At 40.0% G+C, this 24,220-nt stretch overlaps 2 protein-coding genes across 2 annotated transcripts in view; one reads left to right on the top strand and one right to left on the bottom strand.

The window, feature by feature from the left end:
- LOC125239210 (lachesin-like) overlaps positions 1–24,220 on the top strand; it is a 91,818-nt gene that overhangs the window by 8,591 nt on the left and 59,007 nt on the right. The window lies entirely within an intron of this gene.
- Positions 12,179–18,543, bottom strand: LOC125239532. Its single transcript, XM_048147147.1, has 2 exons — positions 18,478–18,543; positions 12,179–15,931 (listed from the first exon to the last, which is right to left on the bottom strand). Exons 1-2 carry the CDS (start codon positions 18,541–18,543, stop codon positions 12,179–12,181), a joined length of 3,819 nt encoding a protein of 1,272 aa, XP_048003104.1.

The raw sequence follows: 24,220 nt of genomic DNA, 5'->3' as shown, positions 1-24,220 counted from the left end.
ATCTATCCATCGCGCATGTCCGAATAACTCCAGCTATTTAAATAGGTTTAGTTTTCTTTTTAACACACAATAAAAGTATTTAAAAACCAATTTGCTCAGTTAGCTTTAGATATCATCTTAAAGGGTGTCACATGCGCGTTGCCAACACTGACACACCGCACACTGCAAAAAAACCACAAAAGAGTATGTGATGTCTTTATATGTGATCAGGAATAAATATAAATACTTTCACTTTTAAAATATTTCGGTTTCCTTGTGAAACATGGTGTATATTATGAAACTGTTTGTATGCCTATTAAAAAAATTTTTTTTTTTTAGTTATATGTAGGTATACAAGTTTAGTACCTATAGCATAGAACCGTTTTTCTACTATAAGATACCTATCTTCGCCTAGCTCTAAAGAACAAATAACCGTCTTGTTTCTTTTTTTAACCGTTTTGAATTTTGACACTTGTCTATGAGAATAGCTCAGTGTTGCTATTGTAAAAAAAATAGGTAGTTCCATTTTTAACCCCCGACGCAAAAACGACGGGGTGTTATAAGGTTGACGTGTCTATCTGTGTGTGTATCTGTCTGTCTTTCTGTCTGTTTGTCTGTGTGTGTATCTGTCTGTGGCATCGTAGCTCCCGAACGGATGAACCGATTTCAATTAAGTTTGAAAGCTGAGTTAGTCGGGAGTGTTCCTAGCCATGTTTCATGAAAATCGGTCTAATATGTCGCGGTCACGGGTTTTTTCATAATTTTAATTTTGTGGTTAGGTTATTACTATTTTTGTGAAGCTGTACAAAGTACAAATACACCACCCCAAAGGTGTGTGTGCATAAGGAAAGGAATGGAAAGATTTGCGAAGTCCGGCATTGGCTTCCGTAGCTCAGTTGGTTAAGAGCGGCCGCCTTGACTGCTGATGCGGGTTCGAGTCCCGCCGGAAGCGTAATTTTTTCCTTTAATATAAAAAAGCTGTACAAATACAAACCTTGGCGAAGATAGAGGCGGCCATTTTCGCGAGAACAATCACCAAAATTTTTTTTTCTAAAGTAGGTAAATTTCTTTCGATCCCTTTCGATCTGAGGCAAAAAACAACAGACAAAAAAATGGTCTCAAAATGTTCTATTATTTTGCGTACTTTCCATTTTGTAACTGCTGTACAAAGTGTTTGAAAAATGGCAACGAAGTGGAAAAAGTTAATTTGGGACGCTCTTTTTACCCAGTAGGATCGAAAGGGCTCGTGATTCTGAGTAGGAAAAAATTTAAATTTTAAAAAAAAGTTTTTGAATCTTTTTTAGCGAAAATGCCCAGGCGAAGATAGGCACCCCAGGCGAAGTGACAGCGTTTTACCCAGGTTTTACCAACTGTTAAATACGTAGGCGTTTCCAAATTCTTCTAACTAACTATAACTAACTTAGCAATCTGAACGGCGCAGCAACAATCCAGAATTAGGCAAACTTACCAACTTAGGCGAATTCTTCCAAACTTTGTGTTGATTTACGGTTTCGGAGATACGGAGGAATTTCTATATTAAAATGGGAAACTATTTGAGATGATAAATTTTAAGAGAGGATGAAACTTGTATTTGAGTTATGGAGGTCTTTTAAACGTTTATGGATGGGTGAATTTCAACAGGTTCCAAATTTGCCTAATTTTGGTGGTATTTTTTATTTTTGTAGTTTATGTCTAAATTATGTATGGATTATACGTAACTAGTCCCAATGTATGAAATAAACTATAATTTCACTTTTTGTAATAGAAAATAATTCACTTTTAGAATGGCTAACCAAAAAAAAGAAACAATCGAGAGAGGAGGTCCTTGAAAAGAAGAAACTTGCTGAGCGGGAACGAAAAAGGAGAATTATGAGTGATCCCGAGAAAACAGCAGATTTGCGAAGAAAAGAAAGGGATCGGTATCATCGTTAAAAAGCCCAAGGTAAGATTTTACCTCTAAGCAGCATGCAGCCTCGTGAAAGACGAAGAAAAAGGAATAGACAGAATTTCAGAGCAAGGAAGAAAAAAAGGAAGGCTTTGTAATGAGCACAAGTATTAGCACCAGCAAGTGGGATTCCCACTTCGCCCCTGCCTGGTCCTTCTACGCCACAAAATCCTTGTCTCAGTCGCTCTCGATCTCCGAGTCCAGGGGGGCTACCATGAAGTGCTAAAGCCGTTCAGTTTAGGTTGAGAGAGAGGGACGGAGCTATGGAACTGCTATAGCTTCGTCCCTTTCTCTCAACCTAAACTGAATGGCTTTAGCACTTCATGGTAACCCCCCTGAGCTTGACACAAACATCTCACGTCGGCTACACTCCCAAGCTGTCCATCGCAATGTGTCCAATAACCCATAGTTTCTGTGTTGTCAAATTCTTTATAGGTAGTCCATAATTTTATTTTTGCAGTTCAAACATTTTCGTTGCAAGTTACAGTAATGACCTCACAACACAAACTTTTCGTAATGTGAATAGTAGGTACTGCTTTTATTGATGATATTTTTCATTTTATAACGTAGTATAAAAAAATTCGAAGGTATCAAAGAACTAAAGCATCAGTCATCACAAATGTATACACTGCGAGAAAGAAGAAGACTTTGACTAAAGAAAAAGAGACTCAAAAAAACAAAAAAGATATCTGAATGCGTCAATAAAAAAATAACACCAAAGTTATTTAAAATCGGGCTATCCTCCAGTCAGTTAGGTACGTAACTTTCGCTAGAATGAAACCCTTTTGGGTTGTAAAAGCAGAACTGACTAATCTTTACACCTGTCTATGTCAAATACATGCGAACATGGAGTTGTTAGAATCCGCATTAAAAATAAAAATTATCATCAATAAAAGCAGTACCTACTAGTCACATTACGAAAAGTTTGTGTTGTGAGGTCATTACTGTAACATGCAACGAAAATGTTTGAACTGCAAAAATAAAATTATGGACTATAAAGAATTTGACAACACAGAAACTATGGGTTATTGGACACATTGCGATGGACAGCTTGGGAGTGTAGCCGACGTGAGATGTTTGTGTCAAGTTCAGGACTCGGAGAACGAGAGCGACTGAGACAAGGATTTTGTGGCGTAGAAGGACCAGGCAGGGGCGAAGTGGGAATCCCACTTGCTGGTGCTAATACTTGTGCTCATTACGAAGCCTTCCTTTTTTTTCTTTTATAATATGCTCTGAAATTCTGTCTATTCCTTTTTCTTCGTCTTTCACGAGGCTGCATGCTGCTTAGAGGTAAAATCTTACCTTGGGCTTTTTAACGATGATACCGATCCCTTTCTTTTCTTCGCAAATCTGCTGTTTTCTCGGGATCACTCATAATTCTCCTTTTTCGTTTCCGCTCAGCAAGTTTCTTCTTTTCAAGGACCTCCTGTCTAGATTGTTTCTTTTTTTGGTTAGCCATTCTAAAAATGAATTATTTTCTATTACAAAAAGTGAAATTATAGTTTATTTTAAAGTTTTTCGTTGTTACTGGTATTTAATCAACTTAGTCAATTATTATTGTAAACTAAAAGTATAAATATATGACAGCAAATAAATAAAATACTTCGTTTTATCTTGGTTTTAGCTGAGGATACTCGTAAGTATCAATTTTGGTGGCATTAAGCAATTTTGGTGGCTTTCCAATTACCACCAAAACCACCAAAATTGATGCACCAAAATTAGAACCATTGCATAATAAAAATTTTAAAAATAAACTATTTCATTCACGTCACTTTCAAGTTTATTACTTTTTAAAGAAACCATAAACATGCTTTAAAAACAGTTCACGTAAACATAACTACTTGTTTGTCATTAGTTAGATATACCACCAAAATTGCATGAAAAAATATTTTAATACACCAAAATTAGGTACTTACGTGTTTGCTGGTCAGATCCAGTGACGTACGACACGTACGTCATAGTTCAGGGCCAGAACAGAACTAAACTAACAGGCTACTACACGTTTCTAAACCTTGTTGCATTTCGTTCGACCATAAAGTCATTTTCAATATTTACCACCAAAATTTACAAATTTACCCGGACAACTATTAATGCTTAGTTTAAAGTATCCAATTATGGACAATTCCTTACTATTATTTTATTATGACATACGTACACTAATAACGAGGAATAATTTGTGGTGTTTGAGTTAAATCAATGGATGTTATTGATGTACCATACAAATTAGTCAAGCAAAATGGATTCAGGACACTCCACCAAAATTATAATTGCGCCATTAAAAAAATTCTAAATTTTTTTGCGCTGAGAAATTCACCCGGATGAGAATACTACCCAGAAGGTTAGGAGGCGCTGGACTTTCCATAAAAATGTCTCTTTTGTAAATTAATGAAAATATTTAAATTATTTAATGCTAGTTTAAATTAATAAATAAATAAATTTATACTTCCTCCCTAGACGTTGATATTGTGGGAAATTTTGTTTCCCCATAACTTTTTTTTTTTTTGGAATATTACTGTAAAACATTTCCAAAAAAATAATAGAAACATAACCGAGGACTTTGTTTCGATCTCTTTAAAAAATATTGATTCCGGAAACGAATTCCACATTTTTTATCCTAATTGGTATTTTTTGTTACTTAACGTGACACAGCTATTATATAGAAATTTATATTTTTACAACCAAATAGACCCGACAGTGTTCAAAAACATTTTAAACGAATAAAAACAAACGTTTATTTTAATATAATAGGTACCTTTTAGTTCATCCCTTACAGACAGACAAGCAAATAAAATAACCCTTCCAAAAACAAATTGCAAAAGTATCATTTTCGTACCCGTGGGAACCGAACCCGAAACTACCAACTAATACGCCTGGTCAATTGGCCATTTATCAAGTCAAATAATCACTCAAACATATCCGAAAACAAACCAACTTTATACCTATATCATAAAGACTATTTTCGCATATATATGAACTTTAACCTTTGATAGTATAACACGTTACACGCTCTTAAGCTTACTGACTTACGTTTTTCTACCATAAAAATACACACAAGCGGAATTCGACTTAAAAACAAGAACTCTAAATACATTTCTAAGTACCCCTTAAAAACAATTGACAAGCGTCAGTCACGCTCGCAATTTAATCCTTAAATACACCCCCGAACGAATATACACCCTATTTATAAGTATAGCGTGGTTGGTGTTCGTAGTGGGGTGTATAAAAAGTAGGGTGACCACGCTAACAAAGGCCACGCGACGGTCTCGTGCGTGGGGTGACAAGGATATGGGGAATTGATGGACCGTTCAAGCGGATGGGTTTCTGTCGGAAGCGTGGTGATAAGAAAAAATTGGGGTGACGGTCGTGATTATTATTTTTAGGTTAAGTTCATATTGTGACAAGTAATGAGGAGTATAATGTCTATTTGAGATTTGTAATTGGCGTCCTATAAAAAGATAGACTCAATTTGGAGATAAAAATCTGTCCAATATAAATATTAATAATAATAAAGTACCCGCTTAAACTAAATTTAAACTAAAGTAGATAATTTAGCATAAAAAGAGTGTTGTAATTGCTTCTTCTTTTCTTATACGCACTGCCAAGGAGTGGAATTCCTTGCCGGCGGCTATATTTCTGAGCTCATATAAACCCAGCAACCTTCAAATCAAGAGTGAACAGGCATCTTCTGGGCGAGCTCACTCCATCGTAGGCCACGTCTTTGCCTTTGGCTAGTCTGTGGCCAAGAGTAAGCCCATTTATGATTAAAAAAAAAATTGTATAAATAAAAATTATTGATACTTATCGCTTTTTTAATGTCTACAATTTTATGTCGCTAGACGGTCAACCAATCATGGTACTAAAGAGGCGGCAAATTTGAATTAAATAGAAATTATGTTTAAACATAACAACTGTCCATATATTTCTTCTAATTATGTGGTGCGTTATTTCGTGCACTGCGTAAAATATTTAGTTTTCAAGTATAGTAAACTAGCCTATTTTTATTTTTATTAAAATAAATAAATGCAATTTGAATTCGCGTCTTTTTTAATGCCAAGATTTGGTTTACCGTCGATATCTAATTTAATACAATTTTATATAGATAGAAACATGATCGAAACACTAATAAGATGTCTCCCTAGGGCCCGGGGAACGGGGAATTCTTTAAAGCATTAAGCCCGCCTTTTTGTACCTACTTTAAGATTTTTCCTTTTGTGAAATAAAGATTAAATAAATAAATCTAGGTAGATACACTGAGAGTAATTTGCATTGTGAATTTAACAAGTTCGACTTGTTGCGGTTTATCCGTTTGAATCAGCCAAACTTATGTTTAAAACAATATGTGTCAGGTTGTTTTTATAAAATCGACTTGTTGATTCAAATATATTGCCGATTCAAATGACAAGTAGCTTGTTGTTTGAACCAAAGAGCACGTAGGCGCTATTTTAACCAATAAACTTGTTGAACGAACATGAAAACTGGTTGTATTTTCTCTCAGTGTAGGTTAATGTTGATCTGTGTAAGGTGTCACTCAATATTCATTTATTAAAAATAAATAAATAAAATTTTAATTTTCGCCTTTTCTTACTGCCAAGATTTGCTAATATTGCCTTTGGTTACCGCGATAGTTACTCATGAAATAAAACTATGTAAACGGATTTATATCGCGTATAATGAATTTACAATTCATCCCGACGTTTCGAACACAAAAAGACGTTAAAGTGTTCGAAACGTCGGATGAATGTAAATTGATTATACGCGATATAATCCGTTTCCATAGTTTTACGTCTATATCTAATTTAATACAATTTTATATACATAGAAACATGATACACTAATTAGATGTCTCCCCAGGGCCCGGGGAGCTGACGTTTGATCTGTCGCGTGCCGGATACAGCGATCCCCGGGGAGTAGCGGTCTCGTGGGTAGTTGGGTACTGGTAGATTTTTATTTAAAAATAATTAAGCGCCATGTTGTATTTAAATTAATTTGAAAGTTTTAATCATTAGGTAGATTTATTGTGTTGTCGGTTTTTAAACAATTAGTACATAAGTAATTAGAAAGGTAAAAGAAGCAGTGATATACGCAGGAGTAGATGACACCCACAGATGTCATATAAATATACCATAAATCAAGCAAAGGTATCTACTTAGCGTGTCAAATAAACTCAGTAAAATTAAAAAGATCCAAGTCTTTTTAGTTGTGACGTTATACCATAATCAAGCAGCTTCAGCTTTCGTGTCAAATGAACGTCAATTTTGTACTTACGTCTTTAATCGACTACTAAACTATTTTTGGAAGTCTACTAAAAGTAAAAGTAAAATTATGAACACTCAAGGGCCTGAGACATATTTAAAATTACAGGCAAGTAACAACTTCAGTACAAAATCTGACCCTGAGCTTCAAAACCCAGCGAAGGCCTGAGGCCAAGCTCCGCGTAGGGCCGAAGGCCCGGAATGTCTCTGAGAGGCTCCCAAGCACGCGAGGCCGCAGGCCACAGACCAACCCCTATAGACATCCATTACAAGACGACTCGCGGTCACCAGCCTTACTTGTATTTGCCATGATATAAGCGCGGGCGCTCGCCGTGCCCAATCAGTAACGACCAAGTAACCGACCCGAAAGCAGCTCGTGTTTATCGCAATAAAAAAATTGAAAAAGGGTATTTTGATGCCTTAAAGATGTCCACCTGTAGTGTGAAATGGTGTGGAAAGGTAACAAGAAGATCAAATTTAAAAACAGACGGTATTACATTCCACAAATAAGTCATATTTATAATTTATTCAGAGCCGGCATAGGTCAACTTACACTGGCTCGCTTTTCATCTGGCGCGACTGCCTGCCGTCCTTGAAACGACCAATCGCAGCGCGCTAAACACATTCCCCTCCCGCTCCTCGCGCCCCAAGCACTGGTGATTTGTAGCGCGCACAAAATTTACAATACTGGCACTCTATAGGAGGTTCTCTGTGCCGCAGGCCAAGCTCCGGTCTCCTACAACCATGTCAAAATGACAAGCAGTAAGAGATCTCTTACAATCTGATTAATAACGTCACTATGACATAGTTCTACGGTGGCCTAGGGTTCCAGTTGACTGTACCTACTCTAAGTTGAGTTTGCTTTTGTGAGTACTCACTCAATCATGATATTCATGATAATATTGTAGATGAAGCTAAAATTTATTATGGAAAGATATCAAAATTTTCCAGTTTCAGTGCGACCACGGAAGAGTTAATTGTTAAAGTTTTTACATAAATTATTCATATTATTATAGGTACAAAATGAATTGTAGGTAGCTAGGTTGTACTGTGCCTAAGATGTTGTTACATTGGCACCAACGAAAATGGAGGTTAACCCGAGGTTAACCCACCATTTTTTAACCCCCGACGCAAAAACGACGGGGTGTTATAAGTTTGACGTGTCTGTGTGTGTGTCTGTCTGTCTGTCTGTGTGTGTGTGTGTGTCTGTCTGTCGCATCGTAGCTTCCGAACGGATGAACCGATTTAGATTTTTTTTTTGTCTGAAATCTGAGTTCGTCGGGAGTGTTCTTAGCCATGTTTCATGAAAATCGGTCTACTATGTCGAGGTCGGGGGTTTTTCAAAATTTTAGTTTTGTTGTTATATGGAATTTGACAGTTGACAGCCCACTAACCCTGAGTTAAGTGGTTGGTGCAAGTGGACCTAAAAGTATTTTGACGTTGACGACCGGTCTGGCCTAGCGTGTAGTGACCCTGCCTGCTACGCCGCGGTCCCGGGTTCGAATCCCGGTAAGGGCATTTATTTGTGTGATGAGCACAGATATTTGTTCCTGAGTCATGGATGTTTTCTATGTATATAAGTATTTGTATTATATAGGTATTATATCGTTGTCTGAGTACCTGCAACACAAGCCTTCTTGAGCCTACCGTGGACTCAGTCAATCTGTGTAAGAATGTCCTATAATATTTATTTATTTTAGTAATGAGGCCAATTAAATATTGAACAAATTGACGTATTTTAGAAAAATAAATCAATATTTATTTTTCTAAAATACGTAGGTAAATTTTATATTGTTACAAGCTTGTATTCAATTTGCCTTGTTAGTATGTTAGTTTGGGTCAAAACGTAGAAGCTAAATTTGACCCACTTCCCGGTTTCCGATTGATCTGAAATTTTGCACAGATATACAAGTGACAATGTGATATTATGGTATCATGGAGGCTGAGCTGATGATGGAGCAGAAAGGTGGTCATAGGAACTCTGTTATGAAACATCGTATCCCCATCGAGTAAGGTGTTTTTAGAAACGTCTCGGAAAGCAGTAGATGATTGTTGAAAGAAAGGTACAGTCGGCGATAAAAGCTTGTGCCAAAAATATATTTTTTTCCAAAAAAAAACTTATTCCTACTCAGAATCACGAGCTCTTTCAAACCTTTTCTGGGAAACAAAAATCTTCTCAAATTTCTTGATGAAGAGAACGACAAGTGAAATAAAATTTTCCCTGGTTTTCCTTAACTCCAGGGATTGTGAAATTAACACTTTGTGTCTCATGAAAAGATAAAGGATTCATAATTATGTCCGGGATCACATCACACGGGAAGGGGAGACGGAGTAAATTGAAATAAAGGTAACCCTCTAATAACAATTTAAATGGTTCGAATTAAGTCGCTGTATTACAAAATAATCTGTTTTAATTGGTATGCAGGTGGTCAAACGTTTTTTATTTATATCGGGACGCCCATCGAAAATGCTAATTTCGTAATATGTGGCGTTCAAGTATAAAGGGTTCACTTGCTTTATGTGCTTTTTAGGAACCTTTAGGCATGAAATGGCACATGAAAAGTTGTCGTAAATTAATAATAGATGGCGCTGCATTCGAAAATCTTGACTGATAACTCTATACCATACTACCTATTCATTACACTATGCGGCATACGACTGTAGTAAAGTTCCTAAGAAATTTTATGACAAATTGACGATAGTTGCTTTACACCACTCGATAGGCAGGTTATATAATCTAGAATAAATACAGATTAGGCTAAGTACCTACCTTATTCATGTACTGAATAATTATATCTTCTCGAATATTAATATTAAACTATCCGAAGAAATAATACCCAATACTCAAGATCTCGAATATCAAACTACTCAGGCCTTCTGTACCTTATAATGAATTCAAAATCGGTCCAGTAACGACGGAGATAACGTGGAACAAACATTTAAAAAAAACATACAGATCAATTGAGAAGCACCTTCCCTAAGATTTGGGGCGCCGGTTAATAAAAGAAATAGAATCAAGATATGAACACCGAACGTTTCTTCGCATTCATTAATAACATTTTTTTTTTTTTTTTTTTTTTTTATTATAAATGGGCTTACTCTTGACCACAGACTAGCCAAAGGCAAAGACGTGGCCTACGATGGAGTGAGCTCGCCCAGAAGACAACATTTTATTTTAACGACACGTTTTACCACCCCCCTATTAATTATTCCTTCAACGTGAACGAATACGTAATTATTAACTTCAACAAGTTAACACGACAAATTATTAACACCCCATTGAATCTTACTTTTTTAAATACTTTTCATATGGGTATCCTCTATTTGGCATAACTTTAATTGACCGAAACGACTTCGCATAATCAATTTTCGACGAATGTTAATTTGGCAGAAAACTTATTTGTCATAATCTAAAATTATACTATTATTACTTTGTCAGAAAATAAGTTCGCATAATTTGGTTTACGCCGATTATTTTTATGAATAAAATTTATTCGCAAAATTGTATTTTGGCATATTTCTTAATATCATAATATCCACCCATACTAAATGATGTCAAGAGAGTCGGTTTGGTTAGGTTAGAACTGCGACCTCAACAAATACAACATTCTGTCAAGAATTTCGGTTATAACTGGAAGTTAGGTTATAACTGCAACAATAATATAGTATTATATATTACCTTTGATAAAAATTCTGCGTGGTAAATTTCGCCTAAACGTTATGCAGAAATAATTTATGCATAAAAACCATTCGGCGAATAACTAATATGCATAAAATATATTCCGCGACAAACAAAAATGTGCCTAGAAAAATTACGCGTAAATATACTTTGCCATAACAGATTATGCGAAAGGTGAATTATGCCAATATAGATTGTGCCAAAAAGAATTCTTGATTGTAAAATTATGCCAAAACAAGGGGAACCCTCTTGGCCACAGACTAGCCAAAGGCAAAGACGTGGCCTACGATGGAGTGAGCTCGCCCAGAAGATGCCTGTTCACCCTTGATTTGAAGGTTGCCGGATTATATGAGTTCGGAAATATAGCCACCGGCAAGGACTCCACTCCTTGGTAGTGCGCATAAGAAAAGAAGAAGCAAACCGCTTCGTGCGAATTCGCGGAATATCTACCAAGTAAGGATGGAAACCGGCCGTGCGTCTAAGAGTCCGATGGTAGAATGGGGACGGTGGAATAAGAGAGAGAGATTTTTTGAGATGTGTGAAATTTCACATTTTTCCCGTCTCGACTGGGTACAAATTTCTCAAGTAGGAACCGTAGTGAGAAGTGTCCTTTCTGTACGTAAGTACTATTTAGTCTGTGCGACACCCGAGCGAAGCGGGGAGGTGCGTGCAGTTCAAACGTCAAATTACTCGCGCGCGGGCCGGCGGGGCGTGATGAGGATTAACGAAGCGTTCCCATTGTGTTACGTCACGGGAATATTGTATAAATACTGGCGGTTTTATGTTAAAATCTAAATTGTGTTATTTGACATATTTATTATCTTAATAAATAGTTAAAATTAGTGACTTCTGACGACCGGTCTGGCTCAGTCGGTAGTGACCCTGCCTGCTAAGCCGCGGCTCGAATCCTGGTAAGGGCATTTATTTGTTCGATGAACACAGATCCAGCAGAGATTTATTCCTGAGTCATGGATGTTTTCTATGTATACGTATGTATTTATCTATATAAGTATATCGTCGCCTAGCACCCATAGTACAAGCTTTGCTTAGTTTGGGGCTAAGTTGATCTGTGTAATATTTATTTATTTATTTTTATCTGTCCCCAATATTTATTTATGGAGTTATTTTTATCTGTGTCTGAGTCGTTATCCGAAAAATGATGGGCAAAACTGAACATTCCGCCCACCAAAATACACTAGTATTTTGACGTAGTGCGAGAAAAAAAAATAATAAAAAAAAGAATGGCGAAAACGATACGGATACGAAAACATTAAAATTAAACGAGAAAATAGACGACACAATTGAACCGCTTTAGAGCAGCAGCTACACCGGCATTGGGCACAGCTTGACCACAGGCCGTTTGTACAACCCTGTGGCAGTGCGCACGGAAACCACACGACAGATTCCATCGGATCCAGGGTGTGTCTCGACGATGCGACCCAGGGGCCATTTCATTGGGCTCGTCTGCTCGTTTATGACGAGCACGAGTGCTCCGACCTGGATGTTAGACTCTTTGTCGTGCCACTTCATCCTCTGTTGGAGAGTATGCATGTACTCCTTAGACCATTTGCTCCAGAAGTCTTGGTGCATTTTCTGCAGCAGCTTCCAGCGTTGGAGAGGGCCAACCCGGACGTCTGCCAGATCCTCCTCAGGCACGACCGACAGGGGTTCTGTGGTCAAGAAATGACCCGGAGTCAAGGCTGAAAAGTCATTAGGGTCGGAGCTGAGAGGAGTGAGTGGCCTTGAGTTCAGCAAAGCCTCGACCTGAGTTAAGACCGTCGAAAACTCCTCGTACGTCAGCCTTTGGTTCCCTATGACGCGCGAGAGGTGTGTCTTTACCGCCTTGATCCCGGCTTCAGCGAGTCCCGAGAAATGTGGGCTCCCTGGCGGGTTAAATTCGAAATGAATTGCTTCGCGTGCGGCAGCATCCTCCACGAGACGTTGGAGGATGTTGCTCGCACCGACAAAGTTTTTGCCTTGGTCAGAGACTAACCGACTGCACCGACCTCGACGGGCGACGAAACGCCGGAGCGCAGCCAGAAAGGCGTCTGAGGACAACTCCGTAGCCAGCTCAGTATGTATCGCCTTTGTCGCGGTGCAAACGAAGACGCAGATGTAGCCCTTGTACGTCTTGTTCCCGCGACCACGACCAAGGGCGATATCGAAAGGTCCACCAAAGTCGACCGCTGAGCTCGAAAAAGCCTTTAGTTGAGTGATGCGATAAGCTGGTAGGTCTCCCATGAATGGCGCAGGAGCGCCCAGCGGGCGAACCCGGAAGCATTTCATGCACTTTGAGACCACGGCGTAGATAGCCCGCTTAGGACTCATAATCCAGAAATGCTGCGCCAGCAAATTATGGAGCGTTTGGATGCCCGGATGCATAAAACGCCTGTGGTATTCGTCAATCAAGAGGTAGGTCAGACGGTTGTCGCGAGGTAGCAAAAGGGGATGTTTAACATCGAATTCGAGAGAGGCTCGCGACAAGCGTCCGCCCACCCTCAAGAGACCCGCGTCATCTAGGAATGGGCACAGTTTTTTAAATGCCTTCGGGAGAGAGTTCGAAAGACTACTTGTCACCTTCTCGATCTCCGAAGCAAAGTGGTGCTTTTGCACATGGCACACGAGGAACATGAGGGCCTGTTTAAGTTCTAGCGGTGTCAGGGGACCGCTCAACAAGTTGTTGGGCATCTTCTGATTCCTCGCGTTATATGCGAACCTGCGACAGTATGCAAGGACACGTTGCAGTGTCCTTAGCGACGAGAATTTATTCATCAGGTTGTCTGTCCATGATTCTTTCACTGAGACAGTGAGCACAGTGACCTTGCGCTCTTCGTGTAGAACGTCCAGATCCACTGCCACCGTGGACTTAGGCCAGTCAACCTTATCCAAACCTAGCCAAGATGGGCCCTGCCACCAGTTATTGTGGTGAACCAGGTCATCTGGCAAGAGTCCTCGCGATCCACAATCTGCAGGATTGTCACCAGTCCTCACGTGCCGCCAACAGTCTGGAGGGATGATATCCTGAATGTGACTCACGCGGTTAGCCACGAAAGTTTGCCATCTGGACGGGCAAGACTTTATCCACGTCAAAGCAACGCTGGAATCAGACCACGCACAAATTTCACAAATCTTGTGGAGGGGCGTCAGAGCCTCTGCAACAGATGCTATCAAGTCAGCAAGTAGAACCGCAGCCAGCAACTCTAGACGGGGTATCGACAGCTTACGAAGAGGTGCCACTCTTGATTTGCTGCAGACCAGATGAACATATCGCGTTCCATCCTCACCTGACGTCCGTAAATAGACCACCGCGCAATACCCTCGCTCTGAGGCGTCGCAGAAACCGTGGACTTCGAGCGAGACGAAATCCTTGACCATACGGCGCGGGACAGACACCGATTTCAACGAAGGAAGCTGCGCTTTGAATTCTTGCCATTCGGATGCAAGGTTCTCTGGCGCATCATCATCCCATGAAACACCTGAGACCCAGAGCAACTGCATGAGGTACTTCGCGAAGAACGTCACAGGTGAGAGGAGGCCCAGAGGGTCGAAGATTCGAGCGATCTCTGAGAGGATAGTGCGTTTAGTGCACCGTCGATCCTCGACAGACACTTTGAAGGTGAAGTCATCCGTCTGGGGTAACCACGAGAGGCCGAGAATTTTTAGTGAGATGTCCCCAATGGAGTTGAACTCCCGAAAGTCCTCGGAATATAGGTCTGAGGAGGGGACACCCTCGAAGAACTCCTGGTGGTTGGACGTCCATTTCCGTAGATGGAAGCCACCAGAAGCTAAGATGGTAGACAGCTCCGATCGAAGCTTCCGTGCTTCTTCGACAGACTGAGCTCCAGACACCACGTCGTCGACATAGATGTCTCGGTCTAGCACTGCTGAGCCAGAAGGGTATTCTTCTCCTGATTCTTTCGCCAGTTGAGCTATTGTCCGAAGAGCTTGGTAGGGAGCTGAGGACACGCCGTAAGTAACGGTCAACAGCCGATAGTCCCGGATAGGCTCATTGACAGACGGACGCCACAGGATGCGCTGATATTCAGCATCTTCCGGGGACACTAAGATCTGCCTATACATTTGCTTGACATCTGCTGTGAACACAACACTATGCCACCGAAAACGAAGGAGCAAGTGGAAGATGTTGTTTTGCAGCTTCTGCCCTGGCAGTAGCGCGTCATTTAGTGAGACACCCCGGCTGTCCTTGGCACTAGCGTCGAAGACTACCCGAAGAGGAGTGCTGGTCGACGAGGGCCTCAACACTCCATGGTGGGGTATGTAAAAGAACCCCCCCAAATCCACCTTTGGAGGATCACATTCCTCAAGGTGGCGACAGCTTTTGTAGTCCTTCATGAAGGCTACATAGTTCTGGTAGAAGTCGGAGTTACTTAATAATTTCCGCTCCAACGACAAGAATCTCTTAAGAGCGATGGCTCGAGAGCCCGAGAAGATAGGTTTATTAGAAGTATCAGCAAAAGGTAAAGGAACGACAAATCTACCTTCTTCTGTGCGACGAAAATTAGCGAGAAAGTATTCCTCGCACAGCTGATCTTCCTTCGATAAAATGACGGTGTTCGGAGAGTTGACATCTTCCAACTCCCAGAACTTCTTAATGGAGTCGTCAAGCGATAACTTTCCCACTACCAGCTGACAACTGTTGTTACGGAACCGAGAACGACAAATGTCCGTAGTACAGTCGCCTGCGTCTCCCATCAGAATCCACCCGAAAACGGTGTTGACGGCAGTCGCCTGGCCCGGGGCCCCATGGATTAAACCTGGGCGCAACGAAGAAGCGAAAATATTGACATTCAACAATAGATCAACAGGTCCTGGAATGTGCCAGTAGGGGTCAGCTAATTCTAAGCCCCTAATATGTTGCCATGATGACAGGTCGACAAGTTCAGGCGGCATCTCAGGACAAATTTTAGGCAGCAAATAAGCCTGAAACGAGAGGCTAGTATCAGCCTTCCCAACGCTCGGTGTGATGGTACATGACAATGTGCCACCAGGCTTCGACACGAGTTCACCGATACCAGTGATGGCATGGTTCCCATATTCTGCCCGGAGACCAAGTCTCTGTGCACATGCCTCACTTATGAAATTACAGCCACTGGCACAGTCAAGCAAGGCCCTTACCTCAACTAAATTACCTCTGGCATTCTCCACCAATACCCTCGCAGTCGAAAATAGGGATGAAGCGGCAACATTATTGGCTACCATCACCAGAGGATTTGTTGAGCTCGATGGACGCTTCAAATTATCCACATCCGTTGCCGGGGGTACAGGCACCTTACCACTATTAAAATGCAACAGCGTATGGTGAGAGAACCGACATTGCTCACACCGCTGCTTCGACTTGCAAGACCTCATAGGATGTGACCCCGACAGACACAGAATACACAACTTATTCTCTTTTGCACATTTAAACCGAGAAGCGGGGTCATAATTTAAAAAGGTTGGACAGGATGTAAGACTATGGGCCTGTCCACACACCTCACACTTAGGAGCGGAGACTACTAAGGCTACTTTTGGCTTATTAGATGGCTTGCTACTACTCGGCTGCGGAGCACTAGCAACAAACCCCGATGCCCCTGCCGCGTCTAAGGCATGGTGTCGCTTTTCAATAAAATCCTGCAATTTACTAAACTCAGGAATGTCATCAGAGTTATGTTCTAATTCGAATTGCTCTTTAGTGTTCCTATCAAGCTTCGACCACAGTAGCTGTACAAGAAGGAAATTTTTGTCCGGTAAGTTGAAACCTTTCAAAATCGACAAATTTTCAGCAAAAACCCTATAAACCCGCTGCAGGTCACTAGCCCGAGATGCCTTCACCGGCTCACACTGTACAAGCTTCTCATAGTATGTAGTAGCAATTAATCTAGTTTTGTTATATTGCTTGTACAGCGCTTCATATGCTACCTTATAGTTGTCATCGGTGACAGGATAATTCTTTATAAGGTCATAAGCTTCGTTTTGCACACTGGACAAAAGATAATGTAATTTTTCAACCGGAGCAATGTCAGTCCGCTTGTCCACCAAAGAATTAAACAACTGCATAAATGTTACCCAATTTTCAATTTTCCCATCAAATGCTTTAATTTGCAGTTTTGGTAACTTAGGCAAGACCGGCTGCGGCACGCCCGAGACTGACGAAGTCCCAGCACAAGGCTTCCTATTCTGCAACCTCGACCGTACTGCCCTTACTTTCGAATCGAACATCGCGGTATGTGAGCAGGGGCCTTACCATGATCTCTTAACGCGATTCAGTTTAGGACCTAAACTGAACTGCGTCGCTATTTCCTACCACGACGTTGTTATTGCGATCAAATTTCGACCGAGCGAGCGATAAGCGTCCCAGCCGTTTCATTCACTCATCTCAAGTGTATTTCGTACCATGACATGCCACTTGAGCCTAAACTGAATCGCAGGAATGTCAAATTTAGCGATTCATAAAAAGTTACTCACTTACCGCATTATTCTGAATCGCTTTGTTGTAACACTAGCGATACTAAATAGTTTTGTGTTTTTATAAGGAGTAGGAGATGGAAAATATAACTAAAGCTAGTTTCATCACCTGATTAATTTATTATTTTGGTTTTTCGATCCTTACCGATTCGATAATAAGATATAAAGTTTTATGATATTGTTTAGTAATATTTACGGACCAACTATTCCAACTAACTACACGTTTTTACATTTTTAGAGTGCCCTATGATCTCGCAACTTTCGCAAAAACGCAAATCAAAAAGAGCGAGAAAAAGTCTGATCCTTTTTTAGTCGATATGCAAGGAGTCATGTTAACACTTGCGACAAACTATGCCTAGGATGGCTAAGGATTCAACTAGGTCTAGCATAACTTAGCGATATACATTAAATTTAGACACGAGTGAGCTACCTACAAATACTAATGACTTACGTATTTGTTAAAATATCATCCAAACACTGCGAGTTCTATAGCCGAGCACAGCACTTCAAATACATAAATAAAAACTTTATTAAATATTAATTACCTACTAGTCAAGGGCGCGATGTTCTAAACATAAGCTTTAACGAACTGTCATTATATATATATTTATCATTTATTTATAGTTTTGTTCAAAAAGACACGATATTTTACACAAAATCATTGTAATTATTGTGAATTTTACATTTAAATATTTTAAATGTTTCTTTTTCCAGTTTTAAGAATAAAATAAAATTAAAAATTAGTAATCGTTCCTGGTTTTCGAACGATCAAACGTCACAAGGGGAAAACGAGATAGATTTATACGATTCCTATAGCGTCATCCTTTTCTTGTCAAAACGATTCAGTTGCGGACCAGAGACAATATCGGTCTTTCATTCACTTGTACGCGGTTCAGTTTCGACTCTGAACATTGGAGGTCATGGTAGCAAATTGAGACGCTCAGTTTAGGCACCTAAACTGAACTGCTCTGCGTTTGAATAGTTTTTAAAAAGATTGTGGTAAGGCTGCAGATCTCCCTGTGTTCGGACCGAGGAGCACTACTTAATAACTTTATCTGCGCTTCATGGAAGTTCTTCGCTATAGAACACAGCTCACTCTCGTCACATAGCGCAAGTTCGGAGTCCGACAACATTTGCAAATATTCAATTCTCATTACCTGATAGTCACGAGCAATCATCACCGTGTCAACCTCGGTTCCGACAGACTTATCGCCATTCGTCATTATTACGGCGTTAAATTACACTAAAAACGGCGATATTAATATGAAATTACAACAAAACTAATCTTCACAGAATAAATCACAACAACACAAAAGTCGGTTGATTGACACTGACAGAAGTGACAGGTGTCAGCTGACAGGTGACACTTGACAAAATTGTTGCCAATAAAATGAAAAGTGAGTGAATGATTTTTGTTAAAGCACCATTACCCGACCAACTTTCTTGCTTACCCACAAAATTTTAACAAGTCTACCCTAAATTTTAAAGTGCGAAAAATGACAATACAAATTTGAGAAAGCGAATATTTAAAACGAAAACGACAAATCATAGGCGCTTTATCAAAGTATGCGGGTCGAAGGCCAAAATGTTCGACAATTAATGGACTGTATGGGGGCGAAAAGGGGAAAACGATAGAGTGGAATTTAGGGCCGAGTCAGCAAGGAAGTTGGTATGGAGTGAAAATGATAAATGTGATGTTAGACGAATAGTGTGAAATGAGTGTAAGCGAAGTTTACCTTACAGTCCGGGAATGTGAGGACTGAGTCGTTGGTCGCGCTGTAGGCCCGCTGGCGGTGATTTCAGCTCCTTGTCGCAAGCTAGAGGAAGCGTAAAACCGTTACCTTCGAGCTTTCAACTTAGACCTTCGACGTTCTCTCCACGGATGATCCTGGCGCTCTCCGATACACAACACTGATTGAAATTAAGTTAAATTACGGGTGGTGGTGCTTTCAAATAATTTACTGCGAGAAATAGCGAGACTGGCTAAGGTGATGGTGACTGTTCGCGAGTCTATTGCGTACTGGCTCTGTCAATTGCATGACAGAGCAACCGTTTTTTTTTAATATTCGAATTTCAACCGTGACAAAGTGTTGCCACAGTTAACATGAAAAAATATCCGAAAAATGATGGGCAAAACTGAACAGTGTCTATTACCTATTTTTAGGTGGCAACTCTAACGTTGCCAAAGGTTTGGTAAGCACTAAGACTCCGCTGTCTGACCGTCTTTCATCGGACTGTATCTCATGAACCGTAGGTAGGCGTTAGTCTAACATTTGATATTTTCACAGATGAGGTATTACTGTTGCCGCAATAGCAACACATATTAAAAACAAAATAACGTAAATGTAGTTATTCACTATTTTATATAGTGGAACGAAACCCTTCGTACTCGAGTCCAACTCGAATTTGGCCGGTTTTATTGATTAATGTGATTCTCACAACCACATAGGTGTTTTCATTCATTCGTGCCAGCTTTTGTGATATATCCTACTACCTTTTCCGCGGCTTCGCTCGCGTGAAATTCGAAAATTTCGGAATGCTCCATACAAACTTCCACCCCCATTTTAGGGAAGTAGGGGGTTAGAAAGAGACAAAAAGTAGCCTTTGTCACTCTCCGTCTCTTCAACTATCTCCACCTAAAAAATCACGTCAATTCGTCGCTCCGTTTTGCCGTGAAAGACGGACAAACAAACAGATACACACACTTTCCCATTTATAATACTAGCTTTTGCCCGCGGCTTCGCTCGCGTTAGAAAGAGACAAAAAGTAGCCTATGTCACTCTCCATCCCTTCAACTATCTCCACTTAAAAAATCACGTCAATTCGTCGCTCCGTTTTACCGTGAAAGACGGACAAACAAACAGATACACACACTTTCCCATTTATAATATTAGTATGGATAAATACCAAAAACTGCCTTTTTTCTACTAATTTAAATTAATTATCCAACCAAGTGTAACGGAAACGCGCCCTCCCCTAACAAATGAGTCAAGCCCTGTTTATTGTTTTACCTTTTGCTCGCAGGAGGGCGCTTAAGGGTCTATTTGCCTGTGGGTAAAACAATAGTTTACGTTTAGGAAGCTTGTCAAAATACGCTTTAATTTGGCGTCGGATTTCAAAGTGGTTTAACCAAAATGGTTAATATTATTTCTGTAGACTTACTGCCATGTTTCCCGCCGTTTACTCTTCCTTAATTTATTTCTAGTTTAGGAGGTAGGGCATAGCGAATGATATTCCGCTTTGTGTGGTAGGGCACAGCACAGCGGATATCGTCTCGCTCGAATCTAGAGCAGAGCCCAACTGGGGAAGTACCTCCGCCTTACAGAAGACCGCAGCCAAATAGCACTAGGCCCTACTCATAGTGTTGTGTTCCTGCCGGTGAGTAAGGCTGCCAGAGCTCAACGAGGGTGCGGTGTGCTGATGACGGGAGGACTTACGGAACTAACTTGTTCCGTCTATTGTCCTTTGAGTCGTCGGCAACCCGAACCCTCCTTGGAACTTGTACACTCCTTTTTGCTGTGTACTTAACACAGCAAAAGGGAGTGTACAGGTTTCTAATGGGGTGGCAACGCGCATGTGACACCGTTTGAGTTGCAGGCGTCCATAGGTTACGGTGACCGCTTTACATCAGGCGGACCGTATACTTGTTTGCCACCGACGTAGTATAAAAAAAAAAATCTATGAATTAATCTTAATATCGAATCTGAGTTAATATTTCGGTCCTACATCTGATATCCCCGTGCCGCGGGCGAAATAAAATCTCTATGTACCCGCAATTATAAACGCAAATGTCTATTTAGTTTTAAGTTTAGATTATAAATTTGCACTTTAATGTTATAACAAATTAAACATTTGTAATCGTCAAGATAAATTATTTGTATATATAGTACTCATTTAAGTGAATCGTAAAATTCTTATGAGTAATAAAGATTCTTTAAACCTAAACCTATATCGGATCGGATAATGTGAAAACGCACTAAGGTTCATCGACGAGCTTGTAACACCTTTTATTTGCAAGCATCCGTAAGCTACGAAGACTGCTGTATATTAGTATTAAATAACCACAAATTAAAATTTTGAAAAAACCCCCGACTGCGACATAGTAGACCGATTTTCATGAAACATGTCTAAGAACACTCTCGACTAACTCAGCTTTCAGACAAAAAACAAAATCTAAACCGGTTCATCCGTTCGGGAGCTACGATGCCACAGACAGACACCCACATAGGCAGACAAACAGACAGATAGACAGACAGACAGACAGACAGACACGTCAAACTTACAACACCCCATCGTTTTTGCGTCGGGGGTTAAAAAAGAAAAAAATGGTGTGTGCCGGGGTTCGAACCCGCGACCTCCGGAAAGAAAGTCGCACTTACTTACCGCTAGGCTACCAGCGCTTCAACATCAACTAGTAAACAACAGATAACAACTAATTAAAAACATATCAAACGAGAGGGTGACCATAAAGATTTAAAATCACGCCCCAAAAATTTGCATACCCCTTGTCAATTGCACCCTAATCCGGTAGGGTGGCCATATTTAAGGACACAATGCTTATTTATGGAGGATAATCCCGTTTTTAATTTTCGTGGGAAACATTTACGTTTTAATATGGGATTTAATACGAAAACGGGTAGTTTAGCGAGGTTTTGCGTGTTATTGATGTTATTATGTAATTTCGTAGCTAGACTTTTGAGTTGAGTAAAAATACTGAAGAATTGATAACTTCATCGTTTTTTCAAGTCGGTATACGTATTTTATACCTCAGCAAAAGATAAAGAAAAAAGATACAGTGAAGACAAAACAAATTATTTTAATGATTATAGTAGTAGTAGTAATACACTTTATTGTACAATAACCTAACCACAAAATTAAAATTTTGAAAAAACCCCCGACCGCGACATAGTGCACCGATTTTCATGAAACATGGCTAAGAGCACTCCCGACTAAATCAGCTTTCAGACAAAAAAAAATCTAAATCGGTTCATCCGTTCGGGAGCTACGATGCCACTGACAGACACACACACGGACAGACAGACAAACAGACAGACAGACGGACAGAGAGACAGACACGTCAAACTTATAACACCCCTTCGTTTATGCGTCGGGGGTTAAAAAATAAGAACACATAACAAGAAAAAAAAATACACACATCATTTGTAGAAAGGCGAACTTATCCCATTAAGGGATAGGGATTATTTGGTTGGTTAACTGACAAATGTTGTAACTACCCGAAAATTAACAAATAAATTATTTGTTTACATTCTTTTACTTAAGTACAAAAAAGTACAGAGTATTAGGAACCTCTATTTCCGAAAGGTATTTTTATTATTTTTTTTTTTTTTTTTTTTATGGGATAGGAGGCAAACGAGCAGACAGGTCCAAGCGATTAAAAAATGGAAAAAAATGTTTTATTAGGGTACCTACTTAGGGTTGTAAATAGAAAAAAAACCAAATGTTTTTTTTTCATAATTCTGAAAAAAAACCGAGCACCTTGGTTTTTTTTCTAAATATGGTTTTTTTTCAGATGAACAAATAATACGACAATAACGGTTTTTCGTGAGTTGTAACGTGTTTCAATAACAATAACGTACATTTTAATTCAGTATACAAACGTTTATTGGGGAATCCCCGATGCGGCGTGTAGCGTGGAGAGGCGGTGGTGTTGCCAACAGTAAATAGTGATAACTATTGGGTTGGTAAGAAAGTAATGAGCGAATCATAACCAATATTGTAATTTTTATTTAATTTATTATTTTAATCATTTATCAAAAATATAACGGCCTTCGTTATCTACTACTTGTCTCCATCGTTCTGGTAAAGAATGAATAGCATCGGCGAAGAAATTCTTAGGTTTAGATTCAAAAAACTCAGCTATGTACTGTCGTAGATGGGCTTGATCATCGAACTTTTTTTCATTCAAGGCATTGCTTAGCGATCTGAACAAGGCGTAATCCTTAGGTGCCAAGTCTGGAGAGTACGGTGGATGAGGTATCACTTTCCAACCTAGCTCCAATAGCTTTAGCCGAGTCACTTTTGCAATGTGTGGGCGAGCATTGTCGTGTAAGAAAAAAACTTTAGCATGCTGTGGACGATTCTGACAGATTTTTTGGTTTAAATTTTCAAGCTGATTACAGTATACTGATGCGGTAACAGTCATTCCACTTGGTAGGAGTTCCCAGTGAATAATACCATGAATATCCCACCAAACGGACAGCATAACTTTTTTCGGGTGAGGCTCTGTTTTTGGTGCCTCTATTCCTTTTTCGTTTGGAGCTAGCCACTGACTATTGCGTGTGTGATTTATATATAAGACCCATTTTCATCTCCAGTGATAAGATGCTCCAACCAGTTGAATGTGCGGCGAAAAGACAGAAGTTGTATGCAGATATCGGAACGGCGGTTTAGTTGATCTCTATCAAGTTCGTGCGGTATCCAAACACTGTATTTGTAGTTTTTTCCCAACTCGTGTAAATGTGTTTCTATGGTGACATGAGAGCAGCCTAACTCGGTAGCAAGAGTACGACTCGTTAGCCTCGGATCTCCTTCAATTAAGGTTTTTAATTTGGCTACATCAATCTTCACCGGTCGACCAGACTTAGGTTGATCTGATAATGAAAAGTCGCCACTACGAAACCGCTGGAACCATCGTTTCGCCGTGGCCTCAGACACAACTTCAGGAGCAACACGCTAACATATATTACGCACTGCTTCGGCGGCTGAATGGCCAGACTGAAATTCATATAGTAAGCAATGCCTTACATGCACTTTTAATTCGTCCATTTTCTTCCTTATATTAGCTCGGCGACAGCTAGTGAATGACTGACGAGAAACTTTTTTTTTTTTTTTTTTTGCTGTGCTCTGCGGCATCTGGTTCAGATTTTGCCGGATGTCATT

This window comes from Leguminivora glycinivorella, chromosome 25 (genome assembly GCF_023078275.1).
Source record: "Leguminivora glycinivorella isolate SPB_JAAS2020 chromosome 25, LegGlyc_1.1, whole genome shotgun sequence".
NCBI lineage: Eukaryota > Metazoa > Arthropoda > Insecta > Lepidoptera > Tortricidae > Leguminivora > Leguminivora glycinivorella.
This window is presented reverse-complemented; position numbering and strand designations above follow the sequence as displayed.